This window comes from Danio rerio, chromosome 7, assembly GCF_049306965.1.
Source record: "Danio rerio strain Tuebingen ecotype United States chromosome 7, GRCz12tu, whole genome shotgun sequence".
Taxonomy (NCBI): domain Eukaryota; kingdom Metazoa; phylum Chordata; class Actinopteri; order Cypriniformes; family Danionidae; genus Danio; species Danio rerio.
Genome location: NC_133182.1, coordinates 54,390,097 through 54,415,915, shown reverse-complemented (window position 1 = coordinate 54,415,915; position 25,819 = coordinate 54,390,097). Strand labels below are relative to the sequence as shown.

The 25,819-nt window shown below is 36.6% G+C and overlaps 1 protein-coding gene across 22 annotated transcripts in view; it reads right to left on the bottom strand.

Moving 5' to 3' along the window:
• ppip5k1a (diphosphoinositol pentakisphosphate kinase 1a) overlaps positions 1 to 25,819 on the bottom strand; it is a 97,704-nt gene that overhangs the window by 49,825 nt on the left and 22,060 nt on the right. For 9 of the 22 annotated variants that reach the window (XR_012382698.1, XR_012382697.1, XR_012382695.1 and 6 more), the window contains exons 14-26: positions 25,330 to 25,415; positions 25,130 to 25,255; positions 22,409 to 22,530; positions 22,134 to 22,316; positions 21,896 to 22,037; positions 20,996 to 21,219; positions 19,299 to 19,426; positions 19,081 to 19,195; positions 17,461 to 17,568; positions 17,201 to 17,314; positions 16,952 to 17,092; positions 16,727 to 16,820; positions 8,407 to 8,532 (exon numbers count right to left, since the gene is read on the bottom strand). Coding sequence is in view for 8 of the 22 variants with exons in the window: in XM_021477966.3 (XP_021333641.2) it covers positions 8,407 to 8,532; positions 16,727 to 16,820; positions 16,952 to 17,092; positions 17,201 to 17,314; positions 17,461 to 17,568; positions 19,081 to 19,195; positions 19,299 to 19,426; positions 20,996 to 21,219; positions 21,896 to 22,037; positions 22,134 to 22,316; positions 22,409 to 22,530; positions 25,130 to 25,255; positions 25,330 to 25,415 (1,709 nt within the window). In the remaining 14 variants the exon portion in view is untranslated. Of the gene's footprint in view, positions 1 to 3,780; positions 3,844 to 8,406; positions 9,253 to 15,732; positions 16,821 to 16,951; positions 17,093 to 17,200; positions 17,315 to 17,460; positions 17,569 to 19,080; positions 19,196 to 19,298; positions 19,427 to 20,995; positions 21,220 to 21,895; positions 22,038 to 22,133; positions 22,317 to 22,408; positions 22,531 to 25,129; positions 25,256 to 25,329; positions 25,416 to 25,819 lie in introns of those variants that run through there. The other 13 variants (XR_012382694.1, XR_012382699.1, XR_012382692.1 and 10 more) reach the window with 3 other exon arrangements.

Sequence of the window (25,819 nt, the reverse complement as noted above, 5' to 3'; positions counted from 1 at the left end):
AAATATAAAAACCACTGCTTTCAAGCCTTCTTCATTTCGAGGGGCTTTTTCAGTTTATTCATGACAATTTGCATTTGTGTATTATTATTATTATTATTATTTATTTGCATATTTATATTAGTTTTAAAAAAACAAGTTTAGATTTGTCCTACTCTCGAGTTTTGGAGACGTCTGCATCACACTATGGGGCAAAAGAACAGGAAGTGTGTTTGGATATAACTTGTTTGACCACACTTTGTTATTATTGTTCATTTATTTGTTTGCTGGAAATTAGAACTGAATTTATAAATAGTTTTGAATCAAATCTTTGCGCTTACAAACTAAATTAAATATGCAGGCTAATGAATGTCTTCAGTGGAGTGTGTACAACAGTTTCCTTACTCCGCGAAAGTAAAGAAGTAAACTAAAGAGTAAAAGTAAAGAGAAATTAAAGAGGCCAAATGGAGAAGGCTCATTCTTTATCCTTGCGCTGCAGATAGTCTGTTTAACTGTTTTCTCACTGAAGCATTCAGTTTTTCCACTTACAAAGTCCATCATGTTAATAGCAAATTCAACATGGCGTGATGCAACTGACCCTTAAAGGTAATGTAAGATAAGACACTGATTGGTTTAATGCACATTATGCTCAAAACACACCCATAACTCATAAAGAGAATAAGCACAGCCATGTTAGACCATGCACTAGAACACAGTGTATTTTTCCATCCTTAAAATAGCTAAATTGGATTCGGACACATCCTTAATGCTTTTGTGCCATGCACTTTAGACTTTGTGCCTAGATTGTTCAAATAGAGCCCAAAGAGTTGCGCAGCAGCTGATTAGCAATTAAATAGATATGAAGCAACAAGGTTTGCTCTGGTCTGAGGTGTCTTTAAAAGGTTAGAAAGGGTGTGTATTAACATTACCATTGGGAAATTTAACCAGCATTTTGTATTTTTGATCAAATCAATGCAGCCTTGATGAGCATCAAAACTAACTTGAAAACTAATTAAGAAATATTACTGAACCCAGAATTTGAAACCAATGCTACATCTTTTATTGGCCATTATCAGTAGTTCTAATACAAACAAACATAAACGTGCACACACAAACACATTTGTTGTATATCAAGCCATGGATTTTTTAACTTTCATTATTTTTTCATATTGAGTCAAGTAATTATATTCGCTTTGCCCTGAACTATTGCTTACACAAACCTTTTGACTTTTTTACAATTTAATTAAGACATTATGGTTTCTTTATTAAGCTGTTTCATCATGTGCACCATTGGGAGATGACCAAAATGCACATTATTGGAGGTTTAACTATTCTTGTGGGCACATCTGACCTGACCCGACCCACATTTACCAGAAAAACACAAAAATATACTAGTTAGGCTGAAAGAACTACGTCTGTGTTAACATAATGTGGATTTATTTCAACACGAAGGTAAGTGAGTGTCAATGTAAGTGTAACTACAGAGAAAGAATGCTGGACAAAAGGCTTACATGTAGATTTTGAGACCTGGATGGTTGGGAATGTGTGGTGGGCAGAGTGTGTGGGATCTGGCAGGGAATAAGGACTGTGTAGGTGGACCAGGAACCATCTTTAAGCTCTGCTGAAGATGTACTGAACACATATACAGCTGCACTATGTGCAAATAAATCTAGACAACACACTGCTGTATTTCAGTTTACAAGCAGTTCTCCTGCATTGTTCACTACCTTTGTTATTATCTCCATTTACTTCTTTGCTAAGTATCTGGACATTCACTTGATCATAACACATGCAGATTTTTCTTTTACAGGTCTTCTTATCACAATCAACAAATTCAGTTTATGCACAGCACATATTAATTAAGGGCAGAGAGCCTTTCTATTAATTAAAGGCTACGAGTCATTCTGCATCTTATAAGTGTTATAGATCATTCACCTAAACTGAAGATCTCTGTTTTAATTTTTTGGTTGTGGCATTTCAAACTATGGTACCTATTTCTGCAGACAGACTAAAGAAAGATGATTTTAAGCTGCTTCCCATTGAAAAAAACAGGGTGTAAAACACTCTGGCTGCACAGCTCAACATTCACAACATACACAAATAACAATTCAAATGCACGACCACACTGAATTTAAATAAAAATAGACAGAAGATTAATGGGTAAAAAAGTGACAGGTGAACCATTCCTCTGTGATCAATTACATTGTCCAATAACACAATGAAAATTGCCAACAGGGGAAGGCTTTAATCATTGGTGTGCTGTCCAGCAGTGGTTTAGATCCATTATCTTGCATATCTATTTATAACTGTACACTGCAAAAAATAGCTTAATCAGTATTTTTGGATTTGTTTTTTAGTAGATATATCAAACCATCCCTATTTACTATAATATTACATTACATGTTTTTAATCTATTATTTTATAATATATTTATTTTATAAAAATATTACACACAAACACACACAATTGAAGTCAGACTTATTAGCGCCCCTTTGATTTTTTTTTCCGTTTTTAAATCATAGTTTTTTTAAATCAAAATTTTTTCATAGTATGTCTGATAATATATTTTCTTCTGGAGAAAGTAATCGTTTAATTATGTCTAGAACATTTTTAAAAATCAGAGAGTATGAATTGCTGGAAGAGTCTTGTTTTAATGGAATTTAATGCCGCACACCGTATTGGGAAAAAAACTCAGCATTTCACGATGTGCGTGTCTGTGGTCCTTTACTGACTCAGAAGGTGCAGAAAATAGTGTCAAACAGCCGTGTGTGTATAGACTATCCTGACGCAAAATGTTGTGAAAATCCTAAACAACGGTAATAGTTTGATTGCGGTGTTTACAAATCTGTTCTGCACTTCAATAATGCTACTAACATATGAATACTCCATATGTCTTAATTCAATTTCTGTTTAGTTTGATTATGACTTTAGTCAGTTTAAGGTAATCAAAAATCTCTGTTTACATGATAGACTCTTAATCAAAGTATTGTCTTAATCATATTAAAATTCAATTATTGGTGTCCATCTAAATGTACTCACTGTCACATGATGCATTCTAACAAGGGTCCAAGACAAAAAGTGTTTTTCAAGCTTCAAAACAATGAAAGAGTGAGTGAATCAATTCATAAATCATATTAAAAGACTCTGATCCAGTTCCAAACTATTCATATTCTTTTTACTTATCCACTAATCTAAGCTAGAAACATGTATTAACCATTGACTTCCTTCCATAGTATTTGTTTTTCCTACTATGAACATCAGTGGTCATCAGTTTTTCATTCAGAATATAATAATTTTAACATAAATATGTCTAATGAGACGATGATGAATGCATCTTTGTTGAATAAATATATTTTAAACTGTTGAACAGTCATTATCTCATGTAGTTTGCTTCCTAAATGTAAAAAAAAAAAAATTTAAATACAAAAATACTGATTAATATGATGATTTTTTTACAGTGTCATACAGCCACCTTCCCACAGACTTGTGCACATACAAGCACAGAAAACATAAAGAGGTGCTGAAACTCATCCACATGTAAACTGAGTCACTGGGTGAGAGAGAGCGTTTACCGCAGGAGGTTACAGAGAGCGACAGTGGTGAATGTGGGAAGGGGAAAAGACTGGTTGAATGATTAAAAAGGATGGCGAAACTGGAGAAGTCGAAGGAAAGATGGCAGAAATCACGTGAACAGAAAAAAACAACTAAACCAACGAAAATGTCCAAAATGAAAAGTTTACCATTGACATGCAAACCAAAGTGAGGTGGAGAAAGTGGAAAATACTTGAAGAGAAGCAGACGTACCATTAGTCGGATGCTTTGCAAACGACACAGAAAATCGCTTTACTGCCGGCATAGACAACAACTCTGAGGAAATAAAAAAGGTCACTAGAGTTACCATATTTTACAGAACACCTGCACAGGATGGGGATGGTGTTACAGAGCTGAAGGTGTCAAGGTTTATAGGGTGAGAAGTGAGAACTGGGTCTCTATAATGACTACAAACTGGGACAAAAGCAGGAAGAGCAGTGTTTTGTAATGTGATTTAAATAAGAATCACTCAACTTATTTTGGAAATAGGTTTATTTTACATTTTAGAGGTAAACGTTGTATTTTACTATTTTTAATCCATTCAGTTGACCTTCGGTTCTAGTAGTAGCACTTTTAGCTTAGCATAGCATAGATTATTGAATCAGATTGGATCATTAGCATCTTGCTGAAAAATAGAGTTTTGATAATTTTCTATTTAAAGCTTTACTATTCTGTAGTTACATCGTATAATAAGACAAACAGGAAATAAAAGGTTGCCAAGCCCTTGATTTTTATACTGGAATGAGACACAGCCATATTAGCCTACAGGTTGTTCCTAGCCATATTAGCCTATAGGTTGTTTTCACATGACACCATTAAAGACGTGCAATTCAGAAGGAGGGCAAGAAGTAATTCTCCTACATAGGAATCACTAAGAGAAAATTAAAATATTTCTGCTTTAACTATGTTGTTTATAATTGTTTAAATTGCCCAAAATAAGAAATGCAGAACAGCTTTTATAGACTTCCAAACGTTTTAGCTCATAAAGGGGGAAACTTCAAGAAACTGGCTGAAAAACAGAAGAAAAGGTGGCATGTAATAAACATTTAGTCAGCGCATCCATGTTTACAAACTTTAGCACCAATAAAGATCATATACAGACCTAGCTGTGTGTATAAATATGTTTATGTGTTACACTAAAATTAGATAAAAACATCGCCACATTCCCCCAAAATCCAGGAGAATATAAATAACGTAGCCTGCCATGTCATCACTGCAGTAATCTCTGTCTGGTTTTGCAATAATCCATGTCTTTACTGCCGTTTTGGCAGAATAAACAACCATAATGTGAACATCGAAATGTGCAGCAGCAGTTAATGTTGGTTGATGTTAAGATCATTAAGTTAATTTCCCCTTCCAAAAATAAATAATAATGTAGACTGTCATCTGTTATTTTATGATGTCTGAAAGATATCCGCATGGGAAAAAACATGTTTTTGAACCACATAGTAAACTGTATAATGTGCACAACTTTGTAAATGAATGCTACAGAATACTGTAGTACAGTAAACTGATAAACTGTAATAAATACTGCAGCGTTAGTCTAAACTGTGGTGCATTGTGATGGTGTACAATCAAAGTGAAGAAAACTAAAGCCTATTGAATAATTTGTTTATGACTACAGTGTGTTTACCCACAGCAACATTAGAATTACTACGACAGTTTAATTCAAGTAATTATCTATAGTATGCTTCCAAACACTATATTTACTAGATTTTTTTATGTAACGTAATAGCTTAAAGAGAATATGCCTCGATGACAGGCAAATATATTTTAGTTCAGTAAAAAAATGATCCCTCTTCTTTATGTAAGGATCATGTCCAACATATGTGGTTATTTTCGATTTATAACTCCCTTGAAATATGTTATAAATCGCAAAAATACAGACTTTCCTCTGTCTACCATTCTGTTTTTTACTTCCTGCCCTCCATCTGAATTTCGCCTGTCACCAGAACCATGTGACTGCAAACAACCTATGAAGCAACTTTTCATTTTCTGACAGTCTTTGTACACAATACAAAAAAATAACTATTGAATCTCTGCCCATGCTAATGGTCTAATCCGATTTTATGATCTTTGCTAAGCTAAAAGTGCTCCTGCTAGACCACGAGATCAGATGAATGGATTAAAAATTGTCTCAACTGTTTACCTTGAGAGAATTTGTAAAATGAGCCTATTTGCAAAAAAACACATGTTCCTTTAAGCTTAAGAGTGAGAATGTTCCTTATCATAAGGAAAAAAGATGTTAATCTTTTTAGACTATTCCTAGCTCAGAAACTACAGTGAAAGAGAAAATGATAACAAGTGGACAGATCTTAATAGATAGTAACAAAAAATATCTTCAGAGAGTTGTCGCAATGAATGAGTGGGTCTATTTATAAAGCTTTGAATACAGTAATATTTTCAGCTTGTCACTTTATGGGCACTTCTCAACTATAAATACAGATACCAGATTATCAGACGTCATCTCTCGAGAACAAACAAAATGGTTGACAGAAGCATGAAAAGCTTAAGAGGGTCAGATCGACCTCTTGCTTCTGTAATAGAAGCAGCTCTGAGAGCCTGTAGTGAACAGCACAATACCACACACAACAGTGAAGACAAAAAAGACTGTGGGGATTGTGGTCAGTGGCCAGTCAAAGGGTTAAACTCAAGCTAATAAAGGTTATATGAACAAGCTCATGTGTATGACTGTAACAAATGAAAGTGTAAAGTTAAAAATGCAATACGGCAGTAAACAAAAGAAGACACAGAAAATGGGAACTAAAAGGAAAAACTCCATACAATGTCACACTGACACCTTGTGGACGAAGGGTTTCACTACAAGAGAACAAACTGAACATTCTGGAAGGAATCGAGACATGAGAATGCTCCAGCATGGACTAGCAAGTCAATTCTTTCATACGGTTTCATTTCAAACATCAAAGTAGAGTTAAATCCACAGCTAATGGCCATTTATCTGATTTAGTAATTATTAAAATATACAAATAACTGAAAACACTTCACAATAAGATTCAGTTTGCTTTCAAGATTCAGGTTACTACTAATGTTATTGTTCAATGTCAAAAAAAATAATTAGGTAAAATACAGTTTATTTGTAAGATATTGCTAAAGTTTTATTGTTTCCTGCATAAACTATTCATCCAGATTAATAAGTGCTGCTAAAAATGTTATTTATTGTTTTTTTTATTTAAGCTATTGCATAAATTAGTATTAATAGATAGAGCCTTACTGTGAAGTGTTACCAAATAAAGGGATGTAACGTGTACATTCACCAGTCACTTTATTAGGTACACCAATCCAACTTTTTTGTTAACGCAAATTTATATTTAACTCAATGCATTTAGGCATGTAGACATTGTCAAAACGATCTGCTGCACTTTAAAACCAAGCATCAGAATGCTGGTGATGTAATGGTATGGGGATATCTTCTTGGTACACCTTGGGCCCATTAGTACCAACTGAGCATTGTGTCAACGCCACAGCCTAGCTGAGTATTGTTGCTGACCATGTCCATCCCTTTATGACCACAGCGTACCCATCTACAGATGGCTACTTCCAGTAGGATAATGCGCCATGTAATAAAGCGTGAATCATCTCAGACTGGTTACTTGAACATGATAATACCTTAATCCGATAGAGCACCAGACCTCAAGTCAATAGACCTTTGGGATGAGGTGGAACAGGAGACTTGCATCATGGATGTGCAGCCGACAATATCTGCAGCCACTGTGTGATGCTATCATGTCAATATGGACCAAAATCTTCGAGTAATATTTCCAGTACCTTGTTGATTTTATGCCACGAAGGATTAGGCAGTACTAAAAGTAAAAATGCGTCCAACGCAGTACTAGTAAGGTGTACCTAATAAAGTGGCCAGTGAGTGTACTACTGTCCAAAAGTATGGGATCAGTCAAATAGATTTTTTTTTTCTTTGAAAAGATTTTGTTACTTTTAATCAGAAATGAAAAATTAAACAAACAAACAAAAGAATTCTACAATGAAGGCACTTATAAGAAACATTTAGATTTAAATAGTAAAATATATTAAGCTATTTTTAACACTGATAATAACAATAATACATCCAATTTTACAATTTTAAGATTTTGTTTGTTCAAATTAGCTACCTATATTAGTAAACACAAATTAACAGTTTCAAATACTTCTGCAGCATTTATTCATTTTAGATGTTAGTTTATATAAAATAAATGATTTATTACCAGTATAATACACAGTGTGTTAGCGAATATGTAATATGTAGCTAATAATATTTAAGTATTTCATAATGTCATTTTTTTATGTATTTTAGATCCAACAAAACCCTTGATGTCTTGGTGTGTTTATGAGACTTCTTTCAAATACATTACAAAAATAAAACCAACCTCAAACTTTTGAATGGTAGTGTATCTGAGACTGTCAAATGTTCATGTAGCAAATAGTAGTCAAGATCATTGTTTATATTCACATTCCAATTCACAAAATCTATTTTGGATCAGACTTTTTAGATCCCTGCAGTGGTACATAAAAATATGTGTTTCCAATCAAATGATGTCAAGAATAAAACGCTGGTCACAAAATAATGACAGATGACAAGAAACAGAGGACATCACTTCTGAAAGATAATGAATGGCACAGTAGACTCCATGATTTGGACACACGCTCAAGATCATGAAAATGAACCAGGTGTGAAATGGTGAATATGACAGGGAGATGTGCAATACACCATCAGGATCTGATGTAATCAAACCACATTTACAGGAGGTGCCCTTCACCTAAGGTTTCTACCCTCTAAATTTTTCAATCATCGCTATGAGAGAAGAAGCTGGACTGAGCACATACCGTCTTTATAGGTCAAACTGCCCGAGGAGAATTTTTTGCGATGTGTGCGAGCGTAGTCCTGAAGGTTGGGGGCGCTAGAGGAGCCCCCCAGGACGGTGGTACTGAAGAGACCAGCGCACTGAGAGCCTGCAGAGGGGGTTAGATCATGGAATTAGTGTGCACACCAACCACATGCACTTATAATCAAATCATAGCAGTTACTTCAGGGGGAGTGAGAGGATTATAAAGTCATAATGTATGACTTGTGCCAAAACCATTATGGTTTGGCGGACATCAACGGCAGAGACTAGTAGAGCAAAAACTAATCAACAAAAGACAGCAGCCATGTTCTTGTCATGGAAGTGCTCATGGACGTATGTAACTCGTAGAAGCAATTAGAAACAAAAACATTGATGAGTATGCTATTAGCGAATGTCAGTGTTCACATGTCATGGATAGTAAATATATATAAATGACTACACAAATAAGTACCATACGCTAATCTAAATGAACACAAATTAATTACACAATATTAATCACTTTAACTCTACAGACAGTTAGATTTAAAGTATGTCTCATTGCATGCAGGATTATTTTGCTAATTTACACTCTGTTTTAATCATGCAATAGATTTAAGGCATTCACTTTCGATTGTAGGCAACAGCTTTGGGGATAAATAACCAACTAAACTGTTACTTATCAGTAGTGGTAATGAATAACAAATCCTCACATTACTGTAACAGAGAGAGTTTTTGTACCTTACTAACTAGTATGTTTATTTTAACAAGGATACATTTTTACCATAGATATTTACATTAGATGTGGCCTACCCAGTTGTTGTCTATTGGAAGGAATGCATCAATAGAGCTGCCATTTTAGTACAGGGGAGCGCTCCTTTGAAATGAATGTGGCACCAAGGTGCAGTGGAGGACTGTGGCCATCCAGAGCCAGAGATATATACACACATATATATATCTCTATGATTGGGAGATTTCTCGATGGTCAGTATGAAAATGTTTTTTAATTACGAAAAATGAAATTTTACACCTCTTTTCTACATTAATGGATAAGTGACCACAAAGGCATTGCCGACAAAGAGCATTCGTTTGTGTGCACAGAAATGTATTATCCTCCCTCCCTGCTAAATCTGATCTAATCCATGTCCTGAAACACACCCACTCTCCCGCTTTCACTTCTCATTCTAACGAAGGAAGCGATTCGTTTGTGATTGAATCTCCATTATGAACTACTCGTTTACTTAGCCGACAAGAATATAAGTTTTTGGTACCGCAACGTTGTGTTGTCATATTTCATTAACATTGTTTGCTGATTTTATTCAACAAATCTAGCATAAGCCTGGTATTTAGTTTGAGTTGGTGCTACTTTGCCTTATGATCAGTACTAAGTCACTGTATTATCATCAATAATGTTACTCCTTTAGCACTAAAGTTCATAACATCCAAAAACGTACCTTACCTATGAAATGTTCTTGTAAAAAACAGGACAAGTAACCACTCATCCAACCAGCAGAGAGAGCCTTCGCCTGAATTCTGACTGTTCTTCGTTGGTTACTTCCTGTTTGGTGGCCTGTTTTTGTACTGCCTTCCTGTTCTGACCTTTGTGCCTGTTTTGTTGACCACTGCTTTTGGATTACTTATTTTGCCTTGACTGCCTTGTTTGGACTGTCTGATTTTTTCTCTGAACCTTGTATGCTTTTCTGACTACGATTGAGTCTTGTGATTTGAATTTGTTGGCTGAGAACTATTAAACCTCTTGCACTTGGATCTAATGTGTCTCTAGGTCGTCACTACCACCATTGTCACAGAATACTTTTCCTAACATGGATCCAGAAGAAGTTTCTCAGGTACAGACTACAATATGTTTGCTTATCAAAGTGAGTTACTAAAGGGATATCAGGAGCAACTGATGCAATTATCAAATGTCAACAATCATCTCACTCAATACATCCAGTCAGTTCCTTCTCCTCAAAGCTCTACGGTAAGACTAGCTTTGTCTAACAAATTTGATGGCTCACCTGAGCAATGTTGTGGGTTTGTTCGCCAGTGTAAAATATTTTTTACCAGCCAACCTGATACTTATAAGTTACTTGATACTTATAAGTTACCTGATACTTATTAAGATACTAAGAAGTGTGCAGTGTTAATGTCACTGCTAACCAGACGAGCCCTAGATTGGGAATCAGTGGTTTGGGAAAGCGATGCTAAAATACAAACGTAATTTGATTATTTCATCTCCCAAATGCATGAGGTGTTTGCTTATCCTGAAGGGGGACAGGATATTTCTGAACTACTCCTAAATTTAATATAAGGAGCATGCACTGCAGCTGACTGGCAGCTGAAAGTGGATGGAATGACATTGCCCTCAAAGCAACATTCAAATGGGGATTAAATGCAAAAATGCAAACTGAACTAGCCTGCAAGGTGGTGGATACGACATACAGTGAGTTCATCAACTTGGCCATCAACACACGTTTATCAACAACGAACAACCAACCTGGAACAAGCCCAGACATGCCCGGACACTCTACAACCAACGTAAATGGCAGCCACTCGTCTCTCAACTGACAAAAGAGACCATTGTCAGCATGAATACCTGTGTTTCTACTGTGGAGAGGAGGATCATCGCCCTGTTTCCTTTCCCCACAAGACCAGACAATCTTTCCGAGCTAAATACAGTGTGAGTACAATTGAACTTCCTACCTCTTCTAACCACAGTTTTTTGTCTAAGCTGTGAGTTAAGTTTTGATACTGCCTCTCAATGGGTTTCAGCATTAGTGAATTCTAGGTCAGCATTAAATGTCATTGGGCAAGAACTAATCAACACATTAAATGCTACAACATTCCCCTGTGTTCCTGCCATCAACATAACCACCATCAACAATGGTAATATTGGTTCCAGGATAACAGCCATTACTCAACCCATGTCACTTCGCATTGTACTTTTCCATAAGGAGACCATAACTTTCTATTTTGTCAACTCATGCAAATATAAAATCATTTTGGGTCACCCGTGGGTACCATCCATAACCATGAGCCCTTGAACAATTAGGTGATGCCCATATCTATACCAAACTTGACCTTAGGAGTGCTTATAACCTTATTCATATTTGAGAGGGCGACAAGTGAAAAAACTAATTTCTGACCACTAGGGGGCACTATGAATACTTAGTTTTGCCTTATGGACTTGCTAACTCACCAGCTGTCTTCCAATCATTCATAAATGAGACATTCAGAGACCTGCTAAACAGTTGTGTCATAGCTTTAATAGATGACATTTTGATCTTTTCTACCAACCTAGAGCAACATATCAAGGATGTCAACGTATTCTTAGCTTGCAACAAAACCATCTCTATGCCAAACAAAAGAAATGTGAATTCCATATGTCCAAAACCATGTTCCTTGGGATACATTATCAGCCATCAAGGAGTGGAGATGAACGATTGTAGGGTACAGGCAGTCACTGGTTGGCCTCTCCCCAAAACTGTTAAGGCACTACAAAGTTTTTTGGGGTTTGCTAACTTTTATCGCAGGTTCATCAGAAACTACAGTCTTATTGCAGCCCCCCTTACCTTACTGCTAAAAGGCAAGCCATGTTAACTCAACTGGAATCCAGAGGCAGTAAAATCTTTTGAAAGACTCAAAAACAGCTTCACTACAGCACCCATTTTAAAGCACCGCAATCCTGAACTACTCTATTGTGGAAGTGGATGCTCAGACTGTGGCATTGGAGCCATCCTCTCACAACGACACGGTAAACCGGGTAAACATCACCCTCGTGCTTATTTTTCTCAAAACTGACTGAAAGAAATTATGGTGTAGGCAACAAGAAACTACTTTCAATGAAAGCAGCACTAGAAGAATGGCGCCACTGGCTGGAAGATTCCAGATGATCATAGACCACAGAAATCTTGAGTACATCAAGAGTGCCTGACGATTAAATCCTAGGCAAGCCCGTTGGTCAAGCCAACAGGAAGATCTGTTTTCACAATTTGATAAGTTTAGGACACTCAGGTATATCTTGCATTTTGGTGGCTGAATATGACCCAAGATACTGCAAATTTCGCCAAGTCCTGTGCGGTTTGTGCCTAATCCAAGACACCAGGGGAACTACCAGCAGGATTACTCCAACCTCGCCCATGGTCACACTTATTTGTTGATTTTGTCACTGATTTACCCAACTCCAATAACTACGCTACTATACTAATTATCATAGATCACTTCTCTAAAGGTTGCAGACTGATCCCGCTCAAAGGGCTACCTACAGCCATGGAGACTGCTCTTGAACTGTCTACGTGTTCCAGCACGTATTCAGAGTTTATGGTATCCCAGAAGACACTGTATCGGACAGAGGTCCCCAATTTACGTCAAAAGAATGGAAGGCATTCTGCAAACAACTGGACATCAATGTCAGTCTCACCTCAGGTTATCATCCTAAATCTAACGGTCAAGTTAAAAGACTAAACCAGGAAATTGGACGCTACCTTAGAACCTACTGCAGCAGAGAGCAGGATAAATGGAGCAATTCTGCCTTCCTCCCCTGAGGCAGAATATGCTCAAAATTCCCTCCAATATTCTTTCTGCACTAACTCTGTTTCAGTGCATCCTAGGCTACAAAGAACCTGATGTTCCCCTGTTCTGGTGAACCTTTCATGGTGCCATCAGTAGACATAGGTCAAACATAGGGAAGGAGTATGGAACAGCATTCATGTGATATTTCAAAGAACCATAAGTACCCAAAGGATCTAAGCAGACCAAAGACGACGTCCACACCCCAACTATCAACCTGGCCAGAGAGTCTGGCTATCAACTCGAGACCTCAGACTACAACTACCTAGCAGGAAGCTCTTACCAATCTATGTAGGACCCTTCAAGATTCTGAAACAAATTAACAATGTAACATACCATTAGAGCTTCCTGCTGATTACCACATCTCCCCTTCCTTCTATGTTTCCCTCTTGAAACCGGTCCACCCAACATCTGACCCCAGCACATTGAAACCTGAACCCCCTCTACTTTTAGAAATTGATGGGGCACCAGCATATGCGGTCAACGAGATTTTGGACTCTTGCCGCAGAAGTGGTCTATTACAATACTTGGTGGACTGGGAGGGCTATGGACCAGAAGAGAGGTCTTGGGTGCCATCAAGGGATATACTGGACCTATCTCTGACCCAGGACTTTCACCATTGGTACCCCAATCAAACAAGTATTGATAATTATACAGTCACTTACTGCACTGCCCATAAGGGAAAGTAGCACCAACTTGCACAAAATACTAGGTGTATGCTAGTTTTGTTGAATAAAATCAGCAAACAATGTAAATGAAATATGACAACAAGATGCTGCGGTGCTAGAAACTTGCTATTGTCATATTATAATTATTGTTGGGCAAGTAAAGTAATGGCTAGTTTTTGAAGTAACTTATAAGGGTGCCTGATAACTTAACAGTGCCTGTGCCTCATTTTGCATACTGTCCACCCTAAATGATTGAATATTACAAATGTTATATTCCATTTAGATCAGAAAGGTGGATATGCACATTGAGTTGCAGGGATATCGATGATTCAAATGGATCGTTCATAATGGAGATTTATTCAAAAACGAATCGCTGCCTCCGTTAGAATGAAAAGTGAAAGCAGGAGAGAAGGTGTGTTTCAGGACAGGGATTAGATCAAATTTAACAGGGAGTGAGGATAATACACTTCCTTACACACAAACACATGCTCTTTTGTTGGCAATGCCCATGTGGTCACGTTTCTGTTGATGTAGAAAAGGGATGTAAAATTATGTTTTTTGTAATTTAAAAAAATGTATTTGTATACTGACCACCGGGAAAACTCCTGATCATAGATATATGATAAATGCATAAATGTTTTAATATCTATGGCTCCGGATTGACAGTCCTCAACTGTACCTTGGTCCCACATTCATTTCAAAGGAGCGCTCCCCTGTACTAAAATGGCGGCTCTTTTAACTCATTCCTTCCAATTAGGGATGCGCCAATACCAGTATCAGGTATTGGATCGATACTTGGTTAAAATACTCGTACTCGTATTGGACATGAAAGGCCGATACCACGTACCGATACCACTCAACAGTAATTCACTACATGGATGTGATTTCCTGTCCTACCTGACTACAATGTCTTAATGTATTAATTAGCCTAATGTGTTATATGTTAATAGCTTAGTCCTTATAAACAATCCGTTTAAAAAATACATTATTAACAAATATATAGGCTACTGAAGAATAAACCAAATATGCAATATGATCATTGCATAATAATCACAGCTAAACAAGCTAGCACTCATTTTATTTATTAACTGTAAATAAAAAATGAAAGAAATTAAGAAAGTAATTGAACATTATGAAGAAATCTAAAGGCTACAGGCTAAATATCGCAGCACATCGCAGTTATTTTACTGCAATTTTCAAATAATAGTGATAAAAGACAGACAGACAGACAGACAGACACACACACACACACACACACACACACACACACACACACACACACACACACACACACACACACACACACACACACACACACACACACACAAACACACACAGAGGATACACTCTTGTAGGCCTATTCATTATTGAGTTTTTAACATTAAACGCATAATAATCAAGTGCAAAAAAGAAAAGTTAAAATTCTGAAAAAGTGATTACTGCGGTTGCTGCGATAGTTGCTTGTTTGGATTATCAGTGCTAAATCTTTTTTGTTTTTTACATTGTGAGATGATGGTCATGTGATTTTTAAAATAAGAGTATGCATTGAGTATTTATGGCTATTGATCTTATCTTCCCGCTACCCACCCATAGTTAAACATCAAGTAGCCTACTTTTTGCTTACCCAACCAGCCGATTAACGACAGGACTTGTGAATATGAAAGAATCCCACATAACAGGGTTTTATGCGTCCCCAATATGCAATGCCAAGAGAGTGACTCCATAAGGTAACTTACACTGCACACACTTTGTGTAATGTGTGAAGTCATGGACACAAGTAAGTGCAAGTATAACTAGTCCTTAAATGTACATGCTTAATCATTAATAGATAAGGTCTGGATTCGTAGGGTTATCAACAATGTGTGTATATTTTTGGCTTGAAACAGCCTTCTGTTAAAAGACTTTTTGTGTTCATCCTTGCTACAGGCAAAAAACAAACAAAAAAAAAAAACAACAACAAATAAATTTAATTGAAACCATATCTATGAAGTATCGGTATCGGTACTCAGTATCGGTGAGTAAACAAATTAAAATACTCGTACTCGTATTGGTTTGTAAAAAGTGGTATCGGTGCATCTCTACTTCCAATAGACAACAACAACGTAGGCAACATTTAATGTAAATATCTATGGTACAGATTAACCCTAAGACACAAACATGTACATTGTCAAAGCATTAAAAGTGTCCAAAAAGGTGCAAAACCATTACAGAAAATGACTAGGAGAGTGTTTAGACTGCATATCATAGAGGGAAAGATGAAGGATATCTACTGTATGATGACTGAAATTACCAAATGACTCCAAACAACAACTAAATGCACCACAGAATGTTATGTTTTCAAATACACGCACCAGTGTTGCACGAGCTTGGTTTGCGGTCCCAACTGTGGACACTTGTAGCTTGTTAGTCAGGGTTCAAAGTGCATAATAAGCATTTACATATTGTCACAGGGGTTTTTATTATTAATTTCTTTTAATTTTGCATCAACTTGCTTTCTGTCAAATTATCATATATAAATATGTTTTAAATATGTTTTCACATTAAATTAATCTCACATTTTCAATGTATAGTCCTTAAATATCAAATATAGGAAAATGGCAATGATGTAAGCTACATTTTTCATTTGCAGTGTATAAGATGTAATCATTTTCACAGCGTAACGAACACTATTCTTGAGTACTTTAGAAGAGCAACATTCTACTCATATTTTTAACAGATACTTTTTACTCACACTAAATTTTATGGCAAGTAATTTTACTTTTACTTGAGCAGGACTTTCAGAACTCTTCACCACCATGGCATATCAGAAATCACAGCATTTGTTTGCATAAAGCAAAACGCACAATGATCCCTTTAATACATCTAAAAATGAACAGCATCACATGCACTAAACTCCACTGTGTCCAATACGCACTGTGTATTCACTAATTTCCTTTATGTCAATGAAAGCCCCCAGCTAATGGTTGGCACACCCGAAATAAGACTCAATATAGTGTTGCCTTGGATGAAGAGGGTGATTTCCTGTCAGGGAGAAGAGATAAACAGCAGTTGTTGAGGTTGAATGAGGGACAGACACACGATACCAACCTAATCCGCTCTGCTTCATCTCTGGAGACTGACGTGAGCAGGAAGGGAAGAGGCGATAGCTGCCTCCTTTAGAGGAAGAGCTTTCTGACAAGACCTGTGTGCACACAAATGGGGCACTTTTGAATTTTGCCACATAAAACCCAGCCTGATTCTGTCAATTTGACACCACTGAGATTCACAGTCATATTTTAGAAAGTAGAGTAGGTGTGATGCTGTCTTTGATACCTCCATAGAGCCAGTCTTGCGGTTGCGGATCAAAGGGGATTTCCTCTGGGTGCTGATGGCCTCTGAAAGGGGCAATGCACGGTCGGGCTCATCCCGTGAGAGGTTCTCCAAACTTCCAGGGTCTGTTTGCTTCTGGTCATTCTACATCAAGACACACAAACACAGACATGGAATCTTCAGCAAGCAAGCATTGCTATTATTAGCTAAAAAAATGTGTTCTCCAATGGGACAAAGGAAAGGGTTGTATACTTCAGCAGAGGCTGGTCGGAAGCCGAAGCCCATCGGAGCGCTCTCTTCCTCAGACACTTTAACCCCAGGGCTGAAATGCAGTTCCACATGGAAGCGCTCTTCAGAGGACGGATCCTGGGTTCACATAAGATCACAGTTGTCACATTTCTTTGAAGCACTCTGTTGAGACTAGACAGTCCCCACTCAGACATTAAACAGTTCTGCTGTGTTTATACTGGGTCTTAGAGCAGAGCAGAAAGGACAGTATAAGCAGGAGGTACCTTATTGTTGTCTTCGTAGAGCATAATGACGATCTGCGTCATGTAGTTGAGTTCAGACACTGCACTCAGATAATCCATGGCTCTCTTCCACTGCTCATCGTTTTCTTCCTGAAATATCATTATTAGTTTAATTCTTCATCAAACTACCATTAAATGCAAAAATATTTCTTGTTCTCTTTGACTTTTTGCTTCTGCTCTAGCCTGTACTTGTCTTGTCTTAGCATACAGTACTTTCAGAAGCATGAATTTATATTATTTTCAAATCAATTCAAATGTATTGTATTTATTTAAGTATAACTTTTTATGTGATTTCATACTTTCTTATACAATAAAGGCTAAAGTGTAAAGCTGAATGTGCTGTTGAGCAAGGTGGAGGTCTACTGAAGCATTTTTTTGTAAATAAAAACACCAAGGCTCTTCTAAAAAAGCTCAGCTGTGGTTTGTCAGATTGTCATCCTTTTGGCTGATGACTGGCAAGAAAGGACAGACATCGCAATTGCTGAAATTGGTGAAAGAAGCGAAATGCCTCTCACTTTCTACGCAATGACCTTGTCGCCATGATAATGCTACAAAAAAATCTTTAAACCAGCGGAATGAATTTGCTCTAAACAACGCAAAAACAACCAATTTTCAGTTGTTAGTGAAATATATCTGTCCTAATACGTGTTTTTAGCAGTGTGGCATATACAGTGAGGGAAAGTATTGAACACGTCACTATTTTTCTCAGAGAACATATTTCTAAAGCTGCTGTTGACTTGACATTTTCACCAGATGTTGGTAACAACCAAAAAATCCATATATGCAAAGAAAAGAAAGCAAATTAGTTTACAAATTGATTTATGTGTGATAAAATTAAACTACGCAGGGAAAAAGTATTGAACACATGAAGAAATGGAGGTGTACAAAGGCAGTGAAAGCCCAGACAGAGGCTGAAATCTCTCAGTAGTTCTTCAGCAACCCTTTGCCCTTCTTCATTGTAAACTTATATCAGCTGCTTCAGTCCAACATCTACATTAGCAGGATGATGAAGATGAAACCAGGGTGGACAATTTAGCAAGACAATGATCCTAAACACAGCCAAGGAAACTCTCAGATGATTTCAGAGAAAGAAAATGAAGCTGTAGAATGGCTCAGGCAATCACCTGACTTGAATCCAATAGAAAATACAAATTAAAGATCAGATTTGGTAGACAAAACCCACAGAATCATCAAGATTTTGTTCAATACTTTTTTTCCCTGTGTCATTTAACTTTATTAAACATAACTTCATTTGTAAACTAATTTGATTTGTTCTCTTTTCATATAGGGTTTTCTTTGGATGTTACCAACATTGGTGAAAAATAAGTCAATAGCACCTTTAAAAATATATTTTCTGAGAAAAATGGAGACATGTTCAATACTTATTTCCCTGCTAAAAGAGCTAAATATTAATGAAAAATGAGTCAATTACTGTGCTTCTCATGGAGCACATTTCATATGACACTCTGCATATGTCGTTTTAAATCTGACACTTTTTATCATTTTCATAGTGTTCCTTTTAGCGTACAGGTTATGCCTGTGCCACCGATTGATTCTCCCCTTTCCACCTTATTTCTCTTATTAATGTGTTAATATACTTACATCCAAGAGGCCACCATAACGGAAGATGCTAAGAAGAGAGTGGACATGGCTCTCGCTGGTGAAATACAGCCGAGTGCGAACATGCCTGCCTGGTGACAGCACTCCACGTGAATATCTGAGACACAAAGAGACAGATGAATGTGAGCTTTTGTAATCAATAGGATAGAATAAAAGATAGAAAAAAGCAGAGAGGACAGCATAAGAACAGGGCATCTCACAGTGGATGCAGCTTGTTTACAGACTCATCCTCATGTGTCCTCTGAAGGTCCAGCTGAATTTTCTTCACCAAAGGCAGACAATAGGCATACGCAATATCCAGCTTCTCTACCGTATTAATGCCATACTCCTAAAAAAACAGATTTTAAAAAACTGTCAGCAGTCAAAAGAACAATTGCAGATCCTGGCTTTGTGTGGTACATTATATATAAAAAGTATAGAAGAACTGAAACAAAAATTCTGGGCCAAAGCAGATAATTCTAGATGCTCTTGGCTAGAAACCAAAACTGCATTGCATGGATTATTATTATCATTATTATTATTATTAAATGATTATAATTATTATTGATATAATTATTACAGAATATTCGGCTACCCAAAATTTTTGCATGTTGTCTGATATGTTCAGTTAAATCCTGCAGGAAAGTAATGCCTCAAATTATAATAGGTAGGCTATTTTATTTTGACTTTTGCTACTGTATATGTGACTAATATTTTTGTCAAATAAAAAAAAAAATACAGAAATATGGCTACAATCGAATAATTTATGCACTGGCCCTATTTAAATACACTCTCAAATCTTTCTTAAACGTCAGTCAGATGACAAGCTCAATCACTCAACAGCTAGATGGTTGTCTGTCTGAAACCCCCATCCCTAGAAGTGATAACTAGGCCTATACGGAAGCTGCAGATTTTAAGTACATCATTAAGTCTATGTAATTACTCCTGTAAATGGGTGTAAATGTATATTTGATCAGTCTTTAAGTTAATTAAGTAATATTATTGTGATATAACAACAATAATATTAAAATGTTCATATGATTTTTCTAAAAATACAGTTTGTAAAGTAATATTTTCTGTCTTTTTGTTTAAATATATTATATGAGAGACTTGCTTTTCTTACCAAATAAGTGGATTTAGATGGATTTGCATTGTAAACATTAAATAAAAAAGTTAAAAACGTATTATTTTTATTTTATATATTAAGTTTTTAGTTATGATACAACTAAAATTATTCTGCATAAATCCACAGATTATTTACAAATTTTCCCGCAGAAATAATAAAAAATCACCGTCACCTCACAGCATTATGTCTAGCCCTAGAGATAAACTATTGTTGCTTATGTGCTAAACAAATATTTTCAGAATTTGTATTTGATTTATTCTTTAAAACTTATGTAATTGCAATGCCTTGATTTTAGTAATGTTAGTATACAGTCATAGCCATAAACACAAAAGTACTAATAATTGTCATCATTTGTTTCTGTGTTTTGGTTTTCGACCTTGGTTTCCTCTTTTTCGGTTTTCAGTTTAGCCCAAGAAATTTCATTGTGGTGCACCCTAATTATCATACAATTGTCATTATCTTATTAAAAGTTTTTTTTGAACTCGATAATTTAAATTATACTTACTAAAAAAAACTAATTTCATCTGGTGGAAATGATCACCCGAAAAACAAAAAATACTATTTTCGGCTGATAAATTTGTCAGATGGAAAATTCCATTTAATGACAAGTGTCAAAAAGTACTAAGAAAGGTTTCGCTTTTTAGATTTATCTTTTTGTTGTGGTGTTTGTTGTTTAGTTTGTCTGACGAAATGAATAAGAAGTGTCATTCTAACAGCTAGATTATAAGACTAAGCAGCAGTATAAAATACAATAAGTACATAAGTAGCTGTACAAAAATAATCATCACATACTTGTGGTATGACAATGTCAGCTAGTGCTCGAGAGAGCTTGAAGAGCTCCAGTGTATCCTCCAGGCCCAGGGAGCTGTTGTGCTGCACATCATATTTAATGCAGTCATAAATGTCAGGAATCTTGCTGATGTCATAGCGTCCACTCTTCATGCGGAAATCCCTTTCCAATTTAGACCAGCGCTGAAGCATCATCTCCAGTGTCTCACTGTGGTACAGCTGTAAATCTGAGAGAGGCAGCACAAGCTCATTTAATCAAGTCATTCTTACACTGCTTTCTTTGGTATGGCCTTTAAGGGGAGCTTCATATCTAGAGATTTGCTTTGTTCTGATAAAGGGAATTTAATACTTACTAAGTTGGATAGCTTACCATCACAAGGCAACATTTCGGTGTACTAAAAAGTGTTTTTTGCAAGTCACTCCGTCAGCTCATAGTGGCTTTATATGTCGCTGTTCACACACTAGTAGAAATGTAGCTATTCCTGCTGTACCTGATAATTATTACATGATTGCTACAGGGATTCTAGAGTGCTTGTGTGAAAATGTCCTCAAAGGGATAGCTCACCCAAAAATTTAAATGAAATGAAAACATTTCATTCAAAACTCACCCCTAGTGTTTTTTTAATCCTTTGTTCAACTTCAGATAGCAAGTTAAGATATTTTAGGTGTAATTTGAGAGTTCTCTCATTACTCATAGACAGTAACTGTCCCAGGACGTTCAAAGTCCAGAAAAGTGAGCTGTCTATGGAGGGCCAGAGAATTCTCAGATTTCATCTAAAATATGTTCATTTGTGTTTTAAAGATGAATGAAATTCTCAGGGGATTGGACTGAAATAAAGGTGAGTAATTAATTAAATTATTTTTTGCATAAATACTGTTTTTAATTGAGCACAGAACAATCACCTGCTGATTTGGGGTCTTCGAGTCTTTTGCGGATCTGTGAAGTGAGGCTCTGGACGAGGGTGTAGACTTGATCACATATACACACTGGATTCTCGACAGCCCTCATAGAGTTCACCAGAGAACTGCTGCATGTTGGGGCCAGCTGAAAAAACACAAGAGATGAAGTGGACACAGATGCGCCTTTCATATCAAGTCAGCGGAGGGCTGAAATACAGTTCAAAAGACACTCCAAATGTACCCTGTCATAGTCTTCTTCAGTGAAGACTTCATCTTTCTGCATGATCTCATGAAGTCTGGCTTTAACCCTCTGCTGACAGCCGCTGAGCGATTCAATATCGTTATCCAGCAGACCGTTCATATTTGCACTTTTCACCATCTGGACCAAGATGGGTGTCAGTTCTCCTTCCAACGCTAAGAGACCCTGCCAGGCAAACAACCAACGGCAGTTTAACAACCTTTGATAACTTTATACCTTTAAACCTTCGATAACCTGTTTTTGTTGTGGCTGAGGACCTTTGCAAAGGCAGCAGCAGTCATTTGCACCCTGCCTTCATCAGAGGCGTAGATCTTGAGGTCATGTCGGTAGGTGCTATGTAGCCTGAGCAAACCGCAGCCTGGAAAGCCAGCGTAATCGCCTGTAAGTGGACAAGAAAATAACATTCACAGAACAGATTAATAAAATTCAACCCTGTTCCTAGAAACACAGTCTTGTAGGATTCAGCTTCAACTCTAATCTTAACAATTATTACAGGTAGGGGTCTAATAAAATAAAATAAAATAAGCAACACGGTGGCTCAGTGGTTAGCCCTTTCACCTCACAGCAAGAAGGTCACTGGTTCGAGTCCCGACTGGGTCAATTGTCTTGATGTCAGACTAATTCTAATTCACACACACTCTGTCTTATAAGTGTACTAGTTTCACTTCTAGCTGGCTAAATTGGCCATAACGTATGTGTGTAAAAGAGTGTGTATGAGTGTTTCCCAGTACTGGGTTGCAGCTGGAAGGGCATCCCCTGTGTAAAACATATGCTGTGGTGACCCCTGATGAATAAAAGAACTAAGCTGAAGGAAAGTGAATGAATGAAAATAAAATAATGCAAGTAAAATAAAAAAATAAAGACAACGGCTTTAAAAAGACATGGTTGAACAACCCTGGCATTTTTTAGATAGTAACATAATCAAAAGGTTTTTATTTAAATGCTGCAAACAGGTTTATTTTGCAGTATTCAATTTGTATTTGGATATTGCCGACACTTTGAACTCTTTCTGACAATAACTGGTTATCCCAGTTATGTCATGAAATCAGTAATCAAAACCCTGACGGCTAATTATATTTGCCACAAACTAAAATTAAAGTAATTTTCTCACACAAACTTGTCAAATGACTTACATGCAATATTTCATTTAAACAGTACACTTTTATTGCGCAAAAAACATAAAACTCCTCTACAGAAAACGAGGAAGAAATTAATAGCCAAGAGCAAACAAGAAAAAGGGAAGTGAATAAAGCAAATCTGCCGAACAGACAGTGGGTTTAACCCCAACAACCTATCCACTTGTTAAGTGTGACATCATGCGGAGCGGTTTCCGAATCCAATCGCTCTACCAAATTCTATAGGAAAACTCAACAAATGTAATAATAAACATTTACAAAGCAACGTAATTCTAATGAAAATCTCGATCGTAATATATATATAAATATATTAATGGCTGATATGCGATGGCCAGAAAGTGATTAATTTTTATAATCTGTTAAAATATTGATGTCTGTGATGCAGCAAGCCCTGATACTTTTGTGACACCATGATAATACAGTTGAAGTCAAAATAATTAGCCTGCCTTGTTTATTTTTTTTCTCAATTTCTGTTTAACGAAGAGAAGATTTTTTCAACACATTTCAAAACATAATCATTTTATTAACTCATTCCTAATAACTGATTTATTTTATCTTTGCCATGATGACAGTAAATAATATTTGACTAGATATTTTTCAAGACACTTCTATACAGCTTACAGGTTAATTAGGTAGGTTTGGGTAATTAGGCAAGTTACTGTACAACAAGGTAGCTTAACGGGGAAATAATACTGACCTTAAAATGGTTTCAGAAATAAAACAAATAAGACTTCTTGCAGAAGAAAAAATATTATCAGACATATTGTGAAAATTTCCTCGCTCTGTTACACATCATTTAGGAAATATTTAAAAGACAAAAGAATTCAAAGGGGGGCTAATAATTCTGACTTCAACTTTCAAATGTGCAGCGGTTTGGACCCTGAAAACTGTATTTAATAATGTCAGGTTAACAAATGAGGAGTGCTGTGTCAAGTCCCAGTTAGTCGAAGACAGAACACATAGCAAGTTTCTTTTATAATAAATAAAAAGAATAAATTATATAGTAGTCAACATTTGAAGTGGATCCAAAGATTTTATTTTGTCGTAGGCTAATTTGAAATACTTTTTTGATTCATCTTAAATGTTAAGTACCGTATCAAAAATGGCAACAACAAAAAAGGGAAAAGTCATTGATTTGTGCCTCTTTGGTATGCACTACAATAAGTATATACAAAAGTTTAAAAATCTATTAGTTGTATTACTGATATCCTTTCTGTTGTAGAATTAACATGAAATACTGACTTCGGGACGACGGAACAAGAAGTTCAAAACTGCTAACTCATTTCCAGCTTTTAGAACTATTTTTTATCTATTCATTACTTAACTTTATGTCATTATGATAACTTATTTATTATGCTTTAAAAATGCACCAGCTGTCGGTGCCAATGGCGTAGTGGAAAATGTACTGACACATGCAATCCAGTGCTTTTGACAACCCAAGTTCGATTACCGCCTCGAGGTCCTACGCCGATCCTTCACCTCTCTCTGCTTCCCACACTTTTCTGTCAATTCTCTCTATTGTCCTATCCAATAAAGGTGAAAACCTCGAAAGAAATAATAAAAAAAGTGCACCAGCTACCAATAAAGCATCACATAATAATTGTAGATGACTGAATAATAGGCAAATTAAAAAAGAAATTTCAAGAAAATTGTGAGAAAATTGTCATCCAATATTTTGCCAAATCACTAATATGAATGTGTGATATATTTACAAAAGTTATGAGAAGCTGAAAGCATGAGATTTGTGGACTCATGCAGACTTTGACCAAAAAAAATCATCTAAAGCGTGATGTGAAAAAGGCACAAGTGTAATAAATGTCTGTGTAATTGACCATACTGTACCTTGACCTCCAGGATACATGCAGCGAAAAGCCCTGCCGAGTTCTTCAGCCTGTACTCTGCCGGCTGGAGTCAGTTCTCCCCCCCACTTCAGCACCAGCAGTATGGAGGGGCCCTCCTTACGGGTATCTGAACACACAGCAGTACCATCATGCACAACACGATTTCAACCCAACAAATTTTCCTATCAACAATCCTCATACCTTCTTCCTCACTGGATGTTTTGGGTTGTCCATGAGGAAGGTATGTTAGCTGCACTTTCCTATTGATTCCAGAGAAATGGCCATACCTGAAAAAAATTTAATAAATCAAATATAAATATAGAGATAATAGTTTGATTATGGTGTATCCCACAGCCCAACTAAAAAAAAACAGCTTAAACCAGCCTAGGCTGGTTGGCTGGTTTTAGCTGGTCGACCAGGCTGGTTTTAGAGTGGTTTTGGCCATTTTCAGGCTGGTTTCCAGCCATTTTCAGCCTGGTTTTAGCTGGCCAGGCGGGAAGATGACCAGCTAAAACCAGCTATGTCCAGCTTAAACCAGGCTGGTCAAGCTGGTTTTAGCTGGATTTAGCTAGTCATTTTCCAGCCTGACCAGCTAAGACCAGACAGGAAATGGCTAGAAACCAGCCTGGAAATGGCCAAAACCCCTCTAAAACCAGCCTGGTCGACCAGCTAAAACCAGCCAACCAGCCTA